The 18,415-nt window shown below is 45.7% G+C and overlaps 1 protein-coding gene across 1 annotated transcript in view; it reads right to left on the bottom strand.

Annotated features, from left to right (window-relative positions):
* amdhd1 (amidohydrolase domain containing 1) overlaps positions 1–5,465 on the bottom strand; it is a 54,270-nt gene extending 48,805 nt beyond the window's left edge. The window contains exons 1-4 of the mRNA XM_072471927.1: positions 4,969–5,465; positions 4,348–4,454; positions 4,186–4,250; positions 1,958–2,235 (exon numbers count right to left, since the gene is read on the bottom strand). Coding sequence (XP_072328028.1) covers positions 1,958–2,235; positions 4,186–4,250; positions 4,348–4,454; positions 4,969–5,105 — 587 coding nt within the window. The 5' untranslated portion in view covers positions 5,106–5,465. The remainder of the gene's footprint in view (positions 1–1,957; positions 2,236–4,185; positions 4,251–4,347; positions 4,455–4,968) is intronic.
* Positions 5,466–18,415: the final 12,950 nt, after the last annotated feature.

Genomic DNA, 18,415 nt, shown 5'->3' with positions numbered 1-18,415 from the left:
AGGTTCGGGTTCGGGCAGGGGTTTGTGGACTTGGTCCAGTTGCAGTACAAGGCACCGGTCACAAGGGTGCGGATGAACCGGGTGAGCTTGGGATATTTTGGGCTGCACTGCGGGATGAGGAAGGGGTGCCCGCTCTCCCCGTTGTTTTTTTGTCTTGGCAATAGAGCCACTGTCTATGGCGCTTAGGTCGATGGATTGGAACGGTATTGTGCGAGGGGGCAGTGGGGGGAGGGCATTGAGCACAGGGTTTCGCTGTACGTGGATGACCTGTTGATATATATTTCGGACCCGCTGGGTGGCATTGGGGGCATTATGGGGATTTTGGAGGACTTTGGTCGGTTCTCCATGTGCCAGTTGAACATGGGAACGAGTGAGGTGTTCCCAATTGAGGTCAGAGCGTAGGAGAGATTAGGGTAGGTAGTGGGAGCGAGTTTTACATACCTGGGCATTCAGGTGACGCGGGGTTGGGCGCAGTTGCACAAGTTGAATTTGACCCGGTTCGTGGAGCAGATGAAGGAGGACTTCAAGAGGTGGGATGAGCTGCCACTGTCGTTGGCGGGTCGGGTACAGATAGTTAAGATGACGGTGCTGCAAAGGTTCCTGTTTGTATTTCAGAGCTTCCCAATCTTTGTCCCGAAGTTGTTCTTTAAAAAGGTTAACACGCTGATCTCTGGGTTTGTATGGGCGGGGAAGACCTCACGGGTCAAAAGGGCTTTTTTGGAGCGAGGGTGAGGGGGGGAAGGATTGGAGGGTGCCTCGTTGAGGGCACTGATCTATGATTATCATAGGTTTGCACCGGGGTGCTGGATGTGAGGTTTCGGAGGTGGCGGCAGGCAGGGATTGAACGATTCAGTGACCTGTTTGTAAGGGGCAGTTTCGCAAAACTAGAGGACCTGGTGGAAGAATACGAACTGCCCAGGAGGAATGGTTTCAGGTACCTGCAGGTTCAGGTTTTTATGAAGAGAGACGTGCCGTCCTTTCCCACCCTTGGGGTTGCAAGACAAGGTGCTGTCGAAGGGGGAGATGGGGAAATGTCTGAGGTCTACAAGGAGATGATGGATTGGGAGGTAGCCCCGGTGAGGGATATAAAGTAGAAGTGGGAGGAGGAGCTGGGTGGGGAGATGGAGGCCGGGACGTGGGTTGAGGCTCTGTGGAGAGTGAATGTGTCCTTGTGCGTGAGTCTAAGCCTTATTCAGTTTACAGTACTTCACAGAGCACATGACAATAGCGCGGATGAGTAAGTTTTTTTGAGGGGGCAGACGACAGGTGTGCACAGTGCGTGGGAGGCCCACGAATCGCGTCTACGTGTTTTGCGCATGTCCGAAGCTAAAGGGCCAGGGATTTGCGGACGTAATGTCCAAGGTGTTGGGCGTAAAGGTGGCCCCGAGTCAAGAGGTAGCGATTTTTGGGGTGTCGGAAGATCCGGGAGTCTAGGGGGCGAGAGAGGCTGGTGTCTTGGCCTTTGCCTCCCTGATAGCCCAGAGGTGGATCTTACTTGGATGGAAGGACTAGGAGCCGTCGAAAGCAGGGGGGTGGGTGAGCGACCTGGCGGAATTTCGAAGGCTGAAGAAGGTCAAATTTGTCCCGAGGGGGTTGATTGATGGGTTCGCTCGGAGGTGAAAGCTGTTCATTGATGTCTTTAAAGAGGATTGAGAAGTCAGCAAATGGGGAGGGTGAGGAGGGGGGATAAGGGGGTTAAAATGGTGAAGGCAGGACGGGAGGAAGGGGCAAGAGTAGGGAGCGGGGAGAGTGGGTTATTTATGTTGTACAATTTTGCTTCTGCTTCGGTTTGTTTTTTATGAAAATGCCTGAATAAAATATATCAGAAAGATAGCACCTCAGGCAATGCAGCACTCCCTCAATGTTGCATTGGAGCATATGTAGGTCAGCTATAGGTGGAAAATAAAATGACAAGCATTGTGTAAACTAAGACTGCCTGAGCAACTGGTGCCATTACCTGGGGACAGAATGAGCACCACAGTAAGTGGTGGAGATGCTGATACTGAGCTCCCTTCGAGCTCGTTCGATCACACGAAGCATTTTACTTTCAGTTTCCAGATTCAGACCATAGCCACTTTTGCATTCGGCCAGAGTGGTCCCAGCTCTTAGCATGCATAGCAGCCGCCATTTCAGGCTGTCAAACAGCTCTTCCTCTGATGCCTTCCTTGTGTGTTCCACAGTGAAGTGAATCCCTCCTCCTGCCTTGTGAATGTCCATGTACGATGCCCCTGCCAGCTGAATTCAATAAAAAATGACTATTGTACAGTTCAACCTCACTTCCTCAATGACCCCTTATCAAAATTAGGTATTAGTTATGTGGTAGCTGTTATGTTTGTGTACTATGATAATAAATAAATCAGTGTACGACAGAACATCTGGTTCAAGACTAGTTATGTAATGTTGAATAAACTGTGGGTAAACTAAACTATTGCTAATTAAACTGTGGATCTTCTAACCGTGTTGCTAACAGCTCCTGGAACTCTGATCAAGACTGGCTTTGTCCGGTTCCAGTGTCCTGTTCCTCTTACATGACACCTAGTGGTCAGAGGTTATATACACCTTTATATATACACTGTTGCTGCATATTATTACAGTAGCTTCACCCCATATTCCCATGCTTCATGGTCAATGTTAACTCCAGCCAATTAGGGACCTGCCTCGCTGGTGAAGTGCATCTTTACATGTCTCACACAGCCAGCAAAATGTCCTTTGATTATCATTTACCCAACAGCCAACCCTTAACCCCAGGTACTCCTTCAATCCACGAGTTACTCCCATGTCTCCTCTCCCTTGTCACACACCTCACCTGACAAGTTGATCTGAACATTTTATGTAGTGTTTAGCAATTCATCCAAACCCACAGCTTTGAACTTCTTATTTTTTATTCGTTCATGGGATGTGGGCAGAATTTGTTGCTCATCCCAAATTGCCCTTGAACTGAGTGGCTTGCTCAGCCATTTCACAGGGTGGTTAGGAATCGACCACATTGTTGTGTGTCTGGAGTCACATGTAGGCCAGGCCAGGGAAGGACAGATTTCCTTCCCTAAAGGATATTAGTAAACCAGATGGATTTTTATGACAATCGACAATAGTTTCATGATCATCATTAGACCTTTAATTCCAAATTTTTAGTGAATTAAATTTCACCATCTGCAGTGACAGGATTTGAACCCAGGTCCCCAGAGCATTACCACTGGGTTACAAGTCCAGTGACAATAAACTACGCCATTTCCTCCCCCTATCCATCTGGAAGGACACGTGGGGACAGCTGCATGGGAGCACCAGCATCACCTAGAAAATTCCCTCAAAACCTCACACCATCCTCCCCTGGAAATATATCGTTGTTCCCTTGTCGTCATTGGCTCAAGGTTATGGATCTTCCTCCACAAGAGCACCGTGGTTGCCCCTACACCACGCAGCAGATCAAGCAGGCAGCTCTCCACCACGTTTTCCAGGTAACCAGGTATGGCAAAAAATCCTGGGCCAACCTTGTCCGCATCTCACATATACATTTTTGAACATTGTGTTCGCTGCTTCAGCATTGGGTGTCTCACCTCTTCTTACAGGGCACTTAACTTAAAACTGGTTAATCCAGCTCCAGCGAGAAATTGTTTATCTCGGTAATGTTGGGTTACAGAGCAGACCACGAGCTCTGTTCTGGACCATTTCTCTCTGTTCTAGGCCAGCACAGGGTCCAGACTGAAGCATGAGGGCCAGACTGGAGCATGAGGGCTCAGGATGGAGCAGACAGCACAGGGCTCAGGATGGAGCAAACAGCACAGAGCCCGCAGGAGCAGGCGGCACAGGGCCCAGAAAGGAGGAGACAGCACAGGATCCAGAATGGAGCAGAGAGCACAGGGCCCAGAATGGAGCAGACAGCTGTTCTAGGTCCTGCACTCTGTTCTAGATCCACGCTTTGTTGTAGGTCCCACACCCTGTTCCATGCCCAGTGTTCTGTTCTAGGCCCCATGCTCTGTGCTAGGTCCCTGTGCTCTGATCTAGGCCCGCGCTCTGTTCACTGCCCCGTGATCTGTTCCAGGCCCCGTGTGTTGTTCTAGGCCCCGAGCTCTGATCGAGGCCTATGCTCTTTCCAGGCGCCATGTTGTTCTGGGTCCCTTTGTTCGGTTCCGTGCCCCGTGCTCTGTTCTGTCTGGGCCCATTACATTCTCAATGGCCTGGTCTTACCTTCATTGCAAATTCATGAACCCTGTCTCCAGCCCACACTGGATGGGTGTGTGCATCCACCAGACCTAGAAATGAAAAATTAAGATGACATAGAAAACACATGAGTGTGAAATTGTCTTCATTGCAGATATTAAAAAGAATTGTGTACCCTGAATTACTAACCTGGCAGCACACACATTCCACTAGCATCGATTTCTTGGTCAAATGTGACTGCGTGATATTTGGACTGGATAATCTCTGTGGGCCCCACTGCCTCAATGAGGCCATCTCTGTAAATTGAGGTTGGAAAACAAGTCACTTGATGGAAGCAGAAACACTGGTTGCCAGCTTTCAACATCTCCGCATATCTCAAAGGCTTTACAACCAATCAATATAGCCAGTGTTATAATGTGAAAAAAGCTGCAGCCAATTCATGCACAGCAAAATCCCAAAACAGCAATGGGATAATCACCAGATTATCTCTTTTAGTGATGTTGATTTAAACCTAAATATTGGTCAGGACACTGGGGAGAACATCCCTCTTCTGCTCCCCAATAGTTCATTGGGAATTTTTACAACCAGCAGAAAGGGCAGTTCGGGCCTCAGATTGACCTCTCCTGAGGAACCAGGCCAATTGCAGAAAGACGGAGATGAGGAGAGGGGACATGGATAGACAATGATTTGGCAGAAGGAGTTTTTAATGAATAACATTCCTGAGTAACATGGATTATTGGACTTTGAGCACATTTACAGATTTGTCTGTCCCCCCCCCCCCCCCCCCCAAACAAGGGTTTGAATACTTACCTCCCGATCACTAGGCTCCCATGAGGAATGACTGTAACGTTCAGCATGTGGCTTTTGCTCAGATATTGTTCTCCATTGTCACAAACCCCAACAACCTGAGCAGCGTTTTTAACCAGCAGCCTGAAGGCATTCGACATTGTGAAGCTCAACTCACTGGAGTCCCAACACAGTACCCTCACACACTCAGTCCGTCACAGACTCAGTCCCACACACTCAGTCCCTCACTCTGGGAACACTTCCCGTTCTCGCAATCCTTCCTCGGCAATGAATCTTTCAATGAATTGCACCCGTTCCGTGTCGACACCAGAGTTGTGACATTGAGCTGGCGGCTTGGTTGTACCGTGAATCTTATCGAGGATTCAACTTCCACAACTCCACAAAATAGCTCTTCCGGCGGAATATTACTGTTTAAAAAACCCTTGGACTGACAGTAATAATTAACCGATAATCAAACTTCTAAACTCCTCTTAAATCAGCTTCTACTCCAATGATAAAACATTCTCGGTACAGTTTGCTTGCATTGATACCTCTGTACAGGATATGTGTACTGACTGTTGTATCTCAGTACATCGTGTATAAGACTGTTATATTTCAGTACAGTGTGTGTGAGACTGTTATATCTCGGTACAGTGTGTATGAGACTGTTATATCTCGTTGCAGTGTGTGTGTCTGTTGTAACTCAGTACAGTGTGTGTGAAACTGCAATATCTCAGTACAGTGTGTGAGAGTTATATCTCAGTACAGTTTGTGTGAGACTGTTCTATCTCAGTAAAGTGTATGAGACTGTTATAACTCATTACAATGTGTACTAACTATTATGTCTCCATACAGTGTGTGGGAGACATATCTCAGCACAGTCACTGTTATATCTCAGTAGTGTGTACTGACTATTGTATCAGTAGTGTGGGAGACTGTTATATCTCAGTATACTATGATACGACAGTTATATCTCAGTGCAGTCTGTGAGACTGTTATATCTCAGTACAGTGTGTGAGAGACTGTTATATCTCAGTGCAGTGTGTACTGGCTGCTATATCTCAGTACAGAATGTATGAGACTGTTACATCTTAGTATAGTGTGTGTACGACTGTTGTATCTCAGTACAGTATGTGTGAGACTGTTATACCTCAGTAATGTGTGTGAAATTGTTATATCTCAGTAACCAGGGGATGGTTTAGCACAGTAGGCTAGGACAGCTGGCTTGTAATGCAGAACAAGACCAGCAGCATGGGTTCAATTCCCTTTTCAGCCTCCCCGAACAGGCGCTGGAATGTGGCGGCTAGGGGCTTTTCACAGGAACTTCATTGAAGCCGACTTGTGACAATAAGCGATTATTATTAAGTATGTATGAAACTGTTATACCTCAGTACAGTATGTGTGAAACTCAGTACAGTGAGAAACTGCAATATCTCAGTAGTGTGTGAGACTGTTAATCTGTAGTCATCTGGGATGGCCACTTACAATAAGAAACATGGACGGTCGCAAAGCATGACGGGAAAATGGACAATGTAAGGTTCAGGCAGGCTCAGAGCCTGAATGTATATTTGTGAGCGAAGAATCCAGACAGCATCGAAACCCCCAACCGATTAGCATTTTGATGGCCCATCTCCGTAAGACAAAAGGCTTGAGCAACCGATACAATCCCAGACATTTCAGCGCCACTCCCTGTACTCAGGAAGCATCAACAACAGGGTCAATGACCGCTTAGGACACGCCCAGCCATCAAGGCACCCGCCCCTTTATTGGCTCAAATCAAATCCAGTGATCAAGAATTACCCAATTAATGGGTTCCAAACAGAAGGACCGCCCAAAAGAGCGCGAAACTCCCCAAGGATAAAGGGAGAGACCACCATGTGTTCGATCTCTCTTGGACCTGGCGCTCCGGCAATGTCTACCTCCAAGTGCAGCACCACCAGAAGCAAGTCCAAGTTCAACGGCCGTTACCAGATGGATGAGCTCAGCTGAGCAGCAGTTACTTCTCCAGACCCGATAGATCCAGATTCGAGCAAAGGCCACTGTTCCTCTGATCTAAGCCGGATGCCTGAAGTTAAGTACATGTTGTCATAGTTGATAGGTGTAGTTTAACTAGTAGTGTTTATGTTGCATGATTAATCTTGTGTGTGAATAAAGTACCATTGATCTTGAACTAACTAATTGGTGTTTGGCTCTTTGATCGATAGCTGGTTGAACTTTGTGGTGGTATCATTTGATACCTGGCGACTCTGAGCAATATAATATCGAGATCTAAAGAAAGAAGGGCAACCTTATTGATTGCCATATTTATAGCAGGTAAAAAAGGCAACAGTACTGCAGTACAGTATGTGTGTAAGTGTTATATCTCAGTACAGTGTGTGTGAGACTGTTATAACTCAGTACAGTGTGTATCGACTGTTATATCTCAGTCGTGTGCACTGCCTGTTATATCTTAGGACAGCGTGTGTGAGACTGTTGTATCTCAGTACAAAGAACAAAAGAACAAAGAAAAGTACAGCACAGGAACAGGCCCTTTGGCCCTCCAAGCCCATGCCGACCATGCTGCCCGACTAAACTACAATCTTCTACACTTCCTGGGTCTGTATCCCTCTATTCCCATCCTATTCATGTATTTGTCAAGATGCCCCTTAAATGTCATTATCGTCCCTGCTTCCACCACCTCCTCCGGTAGCGAGTTCCAGGCACCCACTACCCTCTGTGTAAAAAACTTGTCTCGTATGCCCCCTAGTAATTGACCCCTCTACCCTGGGGAAAAGCCTCTGACTATCCACTCTGTCTATGCCCCTCATAATTTTGTAGACCTCTATTAGGTCGCCCCTCAACCTCTTTTGTTCCAGTGAGAACAAACCAAGTTTATTCAACCGCTCCTCATAGCTAATGCCCTCCATACCAGGCAACATTCTGGTAAATCTCTTCTGCACCCTCTCTAAAGCCTCCACATCCTTCTGATAGCGTGGCGACCAGAATTGAACACTATACTCGAAGTGTGGCCTAACTAAGGTTCCATACAGCTGCAACATGACTTGCCAATTCTTATACTCAATGCCCCGGCCAATGAAGGCAAGCATGCCGTATGCCTTCTTGACTACCTTCTCCACCTGTGTTGCCCCTTTCAGTGACCTGTGGACCTGTACACCTAGATCTCTCTGACTTTCAATACTCTTGAGGGTTCTACCATTCACTGTATATTCCCTACCTGCATTAGACCTTCCAAAATGCATTACCTCACATTTGTCCAGATTAAACTCCATCTGCCATCTCTCCGTCCAAGTCTTCAAACAATCTAAATCCTGCTGTATCCTCTGACAGTCCTCATCGCTATCCGCAATTCCACCAACCTTTGTGTCGTCTGCAAACTTACTAATCAGACCAGTTACATTTTCCTCCAAATCATTTATATATACTACAAACAGCAAAGGTCCCAGCACTGATCCCTGCGGAACACCACTGGTCACAGCCCTCTAATTAGAAAAACATCCTTCCATTGCTACTCTCTGCCTTCTATGACCGAGTCAGTTCTGTGTCCACCTTGCCAGCTCACCCCTGATCCCGTGTGACTTCACCTTTTGTACTAGTCTACCATGAGGGACCTTGTCAAAAGCCTTACTGAAGTCCATATAGACAACATCCACTGCCCTACCTGCATAAATTATCTTTGTGACCTCCTTGAAAAACTCTATCAACTTAGTGAGACACGACCTCCCCTTCACAAAACCATGCTGCCTCTCACTAATACGTCCATTTGCTTCCAAATGGGAGTAGATCCTGTCTCGAAGAATTCTCTCCAGTAATTTCCCTACCACTGACGTAAGGCTCACCGGCCTGTAGTTCCCTGGATTATCCTTGCTACCCTTCGAAAACAGAGGAACAACATTGGCTATTCTCCAGTCCTCCGGGACATCACCTGAAGACAGTGAGGATCCAAAGATTTCTGTCAAGGCCTCAGCAATTTCCTCTCTAGCCTCCTTCAGTATTCTGGGGTAGATCCCATCAGGCCCTGGGGACTTATTTACTGTAATATTTTTCAAGATGCCCAACACCTCGTCTTTTTGGATCTCAATGTGACCCAGGCTATCTACACACCCTTCTCCAGACCCAACATCTACCAACTCCTTCTCTTTGGTGAATACCGATGCAAAGTATTCATTTAGTACCTCACCCATTTCCTCTGGCTCCACACTAGATTCCCTTGCCTATCCTTCAGTGGGCCAACCCTTTCCCTGGCTACCTTCTTGCTTTTTATGTACGTGTAAAAAGCCTTGGGATTTTCCTTAACCCTATTTGCCAATGACTTTTCGTGACCCCTTCTCGCCCTCCTGACTCCTTGCTTAAGTTCCTTCCTACTTTCCTTATATTCCACACAGGCTTCGTCTGCTCCCAGCCTTTTAGCTCTGACAAATGCCTCCTTTTTCTTTTTGACGAGGCCTACAATATCTCTCGTTATCCAAGGTTCCTGAAAATTGCCGTATTTATCCTTCTTTCTCACAGGAACATGCCGGTCCTGAATTCCTTTCAACTGATACTTGAAAGCCTCCCACATGTCAGATGTTGATTTACCCTCAAACATCCACCCCCAATCTAGGATCTTCAGTTCCCGCCTAATATTGTTATAATTAGCCTTCCCCCAATTTAGCACATTCATCCTAGGACCACTCTTATCCTTGTCCACCAGCACTTTAAAACTTACTGAATTGTGGTCACTGTTCCCGAAATGCTCCCCTACTGAAACTTCTACCACTTGGCCAGGCTCATTCCCCAATACCAGGTCCAGTACCACCCCTTCCCTAGTTGGACTGTCTACATATTGTTTTAAGAAGCCCTCCTGGATGCACCTTACAAACTCTGCCCCGTCTAAGTCCCTGGCACTATGTGAGTCCCAGTCAATATTGGGGAAGTTGAAGTCTCCCATCACCACAACCCTGTTGTTTTTACTCTTTTCCAAAATCTGTCTACCTATCTGCTCCTCTATCTCCCGCTGGCTGTTGGGAGGCCTGTAGTGAAGCCCCAACATTGTGACTGCACCCTTCTTATTCCTGATCTCTACCCATATAGCCTCACTGCCCTCTGAGGTGTCCTCCCATAGTACAGCTTTGATATCCTCCCTAACCAGTAGCGCAACTCCACCACCCCTTTTACATCCCCCTCTATCCCGCCTGAAACATCTAAATCCTGGAACGTTTAGCTGCCAATCCTGCCCTTCCCTCAACCAGGTCTCTGTAATGGCAACAACATCATAGTTCCAAGTACTAATCCAAGTTCATCTGCCTTACCTGTAATACTTCTTGCATTAAAACATATGCACTTCATGCCACCAGGCCCGCTGTGTTCAGCAACTTCACCCTGTCTGCTCTGCCTCAGAGCCATACTGTCCCTATTCCCGAGTTCTCCCTCAATGCTCTCACCTTCTGACCTATTGCTCCCGTGCCCAACCCCCTGCCATACTAGTTTAAACCCTCCCGTGTGACATTAGCAAACCTCGCGGCCAAGATATTTATGCCTCTCCAGTTTAGATGCAACCCGTCCTTCTTATATAGGTCACACCTGCCCCAGAAAAGCTCCCAGTGGTCCAGATAACAGAAACCCTCCCTCCTACACCAGCTGTTTAGCCACGTGTTTAGCTGCTCTATCTTCTTATTTCTAGCCTCACTGGCAAGTGGCACAGCGAGTAATCCCGAGATTACAACCCTAGAGGTCCTGTCTTTTAACTTTCTGCCTAGCTCCCTGAACTCCTGCTGCAGGATCTCATGCCCCTTCCTGCCTATGCCGTTAGTACCAATATGTACAACGACCTCTGCCTGTTTGCCCTCCCCCTTCTGGATGCCCTCTACCCGTTCGGAGAGATCCTGGACCCTGGCACCAGGGAGGCAACATACCATTCTGGAGTCTCTTTCACGCCCAAAGAAGCGCCTATCTGTGCCCCTGACTATAGAGTCCCCTATGACTATTGCTCTTCTGCGCTTTGACCCTCCCTTCTGAACATCAGAGCCAGCCATGGTGCCACTGCTCTGGCTGCTGCTGTTTTCCCCTGATAGGCTATCCCCCCTGACAGTATCCAAAGGGGTATACCTGTTCGAGAGGGGGACAACCATAGAGGATTCCTGCACTGCCTGCCTGCCCTTTCTGGTGGTCACCCATTTCTCTGCCTGCACCTTGGGTGTGACCACATTTATATAACTGCTATCTATGACGCTTTCCGCCAACTGCATGCTCCTAAGTGCATCCAATTGCTGCTCCAACCGAACCATGCGGTCTGTGAGGAGCTCCAGTTGGGTGCACTTTCTGCAGATGAAGCCATCCGGGACGCTGGAAGCCTCCCGGACCTGCCACATCTCACAGTCAGAGCACAGCACCCCTCTAACTGACATTGCGTCAATTAATCAGTAAATTAAAGTTAAAAGTTAAAAAACAATTTTAAAAAGTTATTGTTAACTATCTGTTTCCTAGCGCTAGATTTCTACTATAAATGTGAAAGCTAAATACAGTACTCTCCGATCTCTGGCTTAGATACCCATCTAAATTATAATTCAGTAATTATGTTTAATTAGTTTACCAATGCTTAATTTTTTTAATTTAGTGTAGATTCCCAACCAGCTAATCAGGTCACAGCTTTTCTGTGATGTCACTTCAGTCCCCCCCCACACACACAATTTGAAAAGGTAATAAAAGTAAAAATGAGCAAAACTCACTTACTTACCTTCTGAGGGTCTCATATGCTCTCTGGTTCTCTCCCTGCAGATTAATAGTTACAGGGCAGAAGAAAGAGAGAGAACAAAACAGCAGGGAAAAAGCACCTTCTCCCGCTCTGCACCAAATTACCTCACTGCACCAAATTACCAAGTTTCAAATTCCCACTCTGGATGTGTCTTACTCACTCAGGCTGTGTCTCTTTGACCTGCGCAATGCAGTAGTTTGTGTGAGACTTTTGTAACTATGTACAGTGTGTGTGAGACTATTATAATTCAGTACAGTGTGTGAGACTGTTATAATTCAGTACAGTGGGTGTGAGACTGTTATAGCTCAGTACAGTGTGAGGGTCTGTTATATCTCAGTAGTGTGTACTGACTGTTATATCTCAGTAGTGTGTGTGAGACTGTTATATCTCAATGTAGTGTGTATGAGACTGTTATATCTCAGTACAGTATGTGTGAGACTGTTATAACTCAGTACAGTGTGTGAGACTGTTATAGCTCATTACAGTGTGTACCGACTGTTATATCTCAGCCGTGTGCACTGCCTATTATATCTCAGTAAGAAGTCTTACAACATCAGATTAAAGTCCAACAGGTTTGTTTCGATATCACTAGCTTTCGGAGCGCTGCTCCTTCCTCAGGTGAATGAAGAGGTATGTTCCAGAAACACATATATAGACAAATTCAAAGATGCCAAACAATGCTTGGAATGCGAGCATTAGCAGGTGATTAAATCTTTACAGATCCAGAGATGGGGTAACCCCAGGTTAAAGAGGTGTGAATTGTGTCAAGCCAGGACAGTTGGGAAACATGACCAGCTGGAACATACCTCTTCATTCACCTGAGGAAGGAGCAGCGCTCCGAAAGCTAGTGATATCGAAACAAACCTGTTGGACTTTAACCTGGTGTTGTAAGACTTCTTACTGTGCTCACCCCAGTCCAACGCCGGCATCTCCACATCATGTTATATCTCAGTATAGTGTGTACCGACTGTTATATCTCAGTAGTGTGCACTGACTGTTATATGAAATGAAATGAATGAAAAATGAAAATCGCTTATTGTCACAAGTAGGCTCCAAATGAAGTTACTGTGAAAAGCCCCTAGTCGCCACATTCCGGCGCCTGTTCGGGGAGGCTGGTACGGGAATTGAACCGTGCTGCTGGCCCGCCTTGGTCTGCTTTCAAAGCCAGCGATTTAGCTCTGTGCTAAACCAGCACCTTTCAGTAGTGTATACCAACTGTTATATCTGTCATGTGCACTGACTGTTATATCTCAGTACAAATGCACTGCTCAATCACAACTGGGTGGCCACATGGACGTCGTTGTACCGGAACTCCGCTTCGGTCTCCGGCCTCCGTGCTGGCATCATTAGCCAGTTCCTCAGCAGTACCCCATAGCCCCCATCCTGCCGTGGTCCTCGAAGAGGCCGGTGTGACCAACTGCCCCAGGATGTAGCTGTCATGGATACTCCCTGGGAAGCCTGCTCACACATGCATGATCTTCATGTGGTGGCCGCACATGAGCTAGATGTTGAGGGAGTGAAACGCCTTCCTGTTAATGTAGGGCACTCCCAGATGGTCTGATGAGTGCAGGGCAGCATGCATGCCATCTATTACCCTCTGGACCTGGGAACCTCGGCAATGGTGGAGAAAGCTGCCTGGGTACCCTGCTGGGCTTGGTCCATGTCAAAATTCAAAAAGTTTTCCGCCAGGCAAACAAGACATCCGAGACCTGTCGGATGCACCTGTGAGCTGTGGCCTGTGAGATACCACACAGGCCCCTGATCGAGTCCTGGAATGGTCATGAGGCATAACAGTTCAGCTCTGCGTTGACTTTGACGGTCACCGGGAGAGGGTGTCCTCCTCCTCCATATGGTGCCAAGTCCGCGAGGACATGGTTGAATAAACTCGGTTTGTTCTCACTGGAACGAAGGAGGTTGAGGGGAGACCTGATAGAGGTCTACAAAATTATGAGGTGCATAGACAGAGTGGATAGTCAGAGGCTTTTCCCCAGGGTAGAGGGGTCAATTACTAGGGGGCATAGGTTTAAGGTGAGAGGGGCAAGGTTTAGAGTAGATGTACGAGGCAAGTTTTTTACACAGAGGGTAGTGGGTGCCTGGAACTCGCTACCGGAGGAGGTGGTGGAAGCAGGGACGATAGTGACATTTAAGGGGCATCTTGACAAATACATGAATAGGATGGGAATAGAGGGATAAAGACCCCGGAAGTGTAGAAGATTGTAGTTTAGTCGGGCAGCATGGTCGGCACGGGCTTGGAGGGCCGAAGGGCCTGTTCCTGTGATGTACATTTCTTTGTTCTTTGTTGACATGGCACAGTTGTCGCACCATTTCCTTGTTGAAGCGGAGCCTCCTGCCACACACTCTGTTCGTCATCTGTTCAAACGACCAGCGACGCCTGTACACCCTGGGCCATCCCGGGACTCTGGGTCCCTCCTGGGCCTGATGGGCAGCCGGATCCTTGGGATGTAGGGCGGGGTCCAGCACATAGTCCGCCACCTCGCACATGTGCAGACCCTAATGCTGCCGCCTTCTCTGGTGTCTGGCCGCCCGGCCTACCAGCAGCACCACTAGGGCCTGTGATGGGTCCAAAATCCTTGCCATAGCGTTCAATATCTGTTAGGAATTGGGAGAGGGTGTTAGACTGACAAACAGTGGTGACTCCCACTCCGGGACCCTCCAATCCCCCTCCCCCGCCAGGAACGTCCTGCCCACGCACAACCGGCCGCAGCTTGTCCCCCTCACCGGACCCCAGACTGTGTATCCCGTACACCAACTCATAACATTACCTGGACTGGGCACTGGTCCCATCTCTGTGGCACTAATCCACCCTCTGGCCGTGGACATGTCTCCGGAGCTGTGTCCTATCCCCGGAGCTGTGTCCTATCCCCGGGTATTCGGATGTGCACTGAATTATATACAGTGTGTGCACTGATGTTTATATTGCAGTAGTGTGTGCACTGACTGTTATATTTCAATGTGTACACTGACCTATATACAGTGTGTGCATTGCCTATTATATTTCAGTGGTGTGTGTACTGACTGTTATATTTCTGTTCAGTGTGTGCACTGACTTATATTTCAGCATAGTGTGTGCAGACTGTTATATTTCGGTAGTGTGTGCACTTACTGTTATATTTAGTGTGTGCTCTGACTTATATTTCAGTATAATATGTGCACTGACTGTTATATTTTGGTAGTGTGTGCACTGATTGATAAATTTCAGAGTGCGCACTGACTTATATACAGTGTGTGCAATGATTGTTATATTTCAGTGGTGTGTGGACTGATTGTTATATACACTGAGTGCACTGACTGTTATATTTCAGTAGTGTGTGCACTGACTGTAATATTTCAGAGATGTGTGCACTCACTGATATACAGTTTGTGCACCTACTGTTATATACAGTATGTGCAGTGACTGTTATATTTCAATAGTGTGTACACTGACTGTTATATACAGTGTGTGCACTGACTTATATTTCAGTACTGTGTCCACTGACTGTTAAATACTGTGTGCGCATTGGCTGTTATATTTCAGTTGTGTGTACACTGACTAGTATTTCAGTGATGTGTGCACTGACTGTTATATTTCAGTAGTGTGTGCAATGACTGATATATAGTGTGCACTGATGATTATATTTCAGTAGTATGTGCACTGACTGTTATATAGTGTGTGCACTGACTTATATTTCAGTAGTGTGTGCATTCACAGTTATATAGTGTGCGCATTGACTGTTATATTTCAGTAGTGTGTGCACTAACTGTTATATACAGCGTGTGCACTGACTGTTATATAGTGTGTGGATTGACTGTTATATTTCAGTAGTGTGTGCACTAACTGTTATATACAGTGTGTGCAATGATTGTTATATTTCAGTAGTGTGTGGACTGATTGTTATATAGTGTGTGCACTGACTGTTATATACAGTGTGTGCACTGACTGTTAAATACTGTGTGTGCATTGACTATTATATTTCAGTAGTATGTGCACTGACTGTTATATAGTGTGTCCATTGACTGTTATATTTCAGTATTGTGTGCACTGATTGTTATATACAGTGTGTGCACTGACTGTTATATACAGTGTGCGCATTGACTGTTATATTTCAGTAGTGTGTGCAGTAACTGTTATATACAGTGTGTACTGACTGTTATATAGTGTGTGCATTGACTGTTATATTTCAGTAGTGTGTGCACTAACTGTTATATAGTGTTGGCACTGACTGTTAAATACTGTGTGTGCATTGACTATTATATTTCAGTAGTATGTGCACTGACTGTTATATACAGTGTGTCCATTGACTGTTATATTTCAGTATTGTGTGCACTGACTGTTATATACAGTGTGTGCATTGACTGTTATATTTCAGTAGTGTGCAGTAACTGTTATATAGTGTGTGTACTGACTGTTATATAGTGTGTGCATTGACTGTTATATTTCAGTAGTGTGTGCACTAACTGTTATATACAGTGTGTGCACTGACTGTTATATACAGTGTGTGCATTGGCTGTTATATTTCAGTTGTGTGTACACTGACTAACATTTCAGTGATGTATGCACTGACTGTTATATTTCAGTAGTGTGTGCAATGAATGTAATATTTCAGTGATGTGTGCACTGACTGATATATACCGTGTGCACTGATTATTATATTTCAGTAGTATGTGCAATGACTGTTATATACAGTATGTGCATTGACTGTTATATTTCAATAGTGTGTACACTGACTGTTAGATACAGTGACTGATATTTACTGACTTATATTTCAGTAGTGTGTGCGCTGACTGTTAAATAATGTGTGTGCATTGACTGTTATATTTCAGTTGGATGTACACTAAACATTATATAGTGTGTGCACTGTTATATAGTGTGTGCATTGACTATTATATTTCAATAGTGTGTGCACTGACTGTTATATTCAGTGTGTGCATTGACTGTTATATTTCAATAGTGTGAGCACTGACTTATATAGTGTGTGCATTGACTGTTATATTTCAGTAGTGTGTGCACTAACAGTAAATCCACACAGTGTATATAACAGTCAGTGCAATGATTGTCATATTTCAGTAGTGTGTGGACTGATTGTTATATAGTGTGTGCACTGACTTATATAGTGTGTGCACTGACTGTTAAATACTGTGTGTGCATTGACTATTATATTTCAGTAGTATGTGCACTGATTGTTATATAGTGTGTGCATTGACTGTTATATTTCAGTATTGTGTGCACTGATTGTTATATAGTGTGTGCACTGACTGTTATATACAGTGTATGCACTGACTTATATTTCAGTAGTGTGTGCATTCAGTTATATAGTGTGCGCATTGACTGTTATATTTCAGTAGTGTGTGCACTAACTGTTATATACAGCGTGTGCACTGACTGTTATATACAGTGTGTGCATTGACTGTTATATTTCAGTAGTGTGTGCACTAACTGTTATATAGTGTGTGCACTGACTGTTATATAGTGTGTGCATTGACTGTTATATTTCAGTAGTGTGTGTCATGTCATGTTATATAGTGTGTGCAGAGACTTTCTGGGCCTGATATGTGTCAGGCCCATGAGGAAAACCTTCAGTTTATGCCCTCCTCCCCATAATCCACTTCCAAAAATGAATTTTGCACATTTGTATAATTTACAATCACAGATTCATTTGAAATGAGAATGGCGAATATTCTGATACTGATTGTATATTTTAATTGTTCTACGCTTTTCATAGGCCATGTACTAGAACAAATGAAGATTTAATCATGTAGTATGTTTCACGTGATGTATTCCTGTGTGTTCCTGGAAAAGGCACAAAATGATTCTATAAACAATTTTTATGATTGATAACCATTCTGATTGAGTGAGCTGTGCTAAATAATGTTCTTTGGTATTATTTACCCATTTGCTGGTTTGGAAATGTCTTTGAATGAATACAAGGAAAGGCCCCAACACCATTTACTGCAATCCAGGCCTCCTCCATCATGATTGATCAGGAACAGCTGCAGTCCCAGCAGTAACCATCACTTGCAGTGGCGCTGCTGGGAGTGAAGAAGTACCAGCTTTTCAACTGTCCGACAGCTCTTCTGAGTGGGTCATCCTGCCTTAGAGAAACTGAAGTACCCACAACAAGAATCACCCACAAAGTCAAATTCAGTGGATTGACCCCAATGTTTTGGCAAGTGGAAGGGGCCATTCCTGCCCCATAGAATCCTGACCTGCATCTTTTTGAACTCTTTACAGGTTCAATGTAAGGTTTTCTCTTCAACTCTCTATGGCTCTTGTACATTCTGTTATCTTCCTGGTGTTAGGAAAGGGGAAAATTAAGATTTAAAAAAATAAAAAATAAATAAAACAGAGAATTGATTAGAGGCAGACATACATAGAACATAGAAAATACAGCACAGAACAGGCCCTTCGGCCCACGATGTTGTGCGGAACCTTTGTCCTAGATTAATCATAGATTATCATTGAATTTACAGTGCAGAAGGAGGCCATTCGGCCCTTTGAATCTGCACCGGCTCTTGGAAAGAGCACCCTACCCAAACTCAACACCTTCACCCAACACCAAGGGCAATTTGGACATTAAGGGCAATTTATCATTGGCCAATTCACCTAACCCACACATCTTTGGATTGTGGGAGGAAACCGGAGCACCCGGAGGAAACCCACGCAGACACGGGGAGGACGTGCAGACTCCGCACAGTCAGTGACCCAAGCCGGAATCGAACCTGGGACCCTGGAGCTGTGAAGCA

Source organism: Scyliorhinus torazame, chromosome 13 (genome assembly GCF_047496885.1).
Source record: "Scyliorhinus torazame isolate Kashiwa2021f chromosome 13, sScyTor2.1, whole genome shotgun sequence".
In the NCBI taxonomy this organism is placed as follows: Eukaryota; Metazoa; Chordata; class Chondrichthyes; order Carcharhiniformes; family Scyliorhinidae; genus Scyliorhinus; species Scyliorhinus torazame.
Note: the sequence above shows the minus strand (reverse complement) of the source record. Positions and strands in the feature narration are given on the sequence as shown.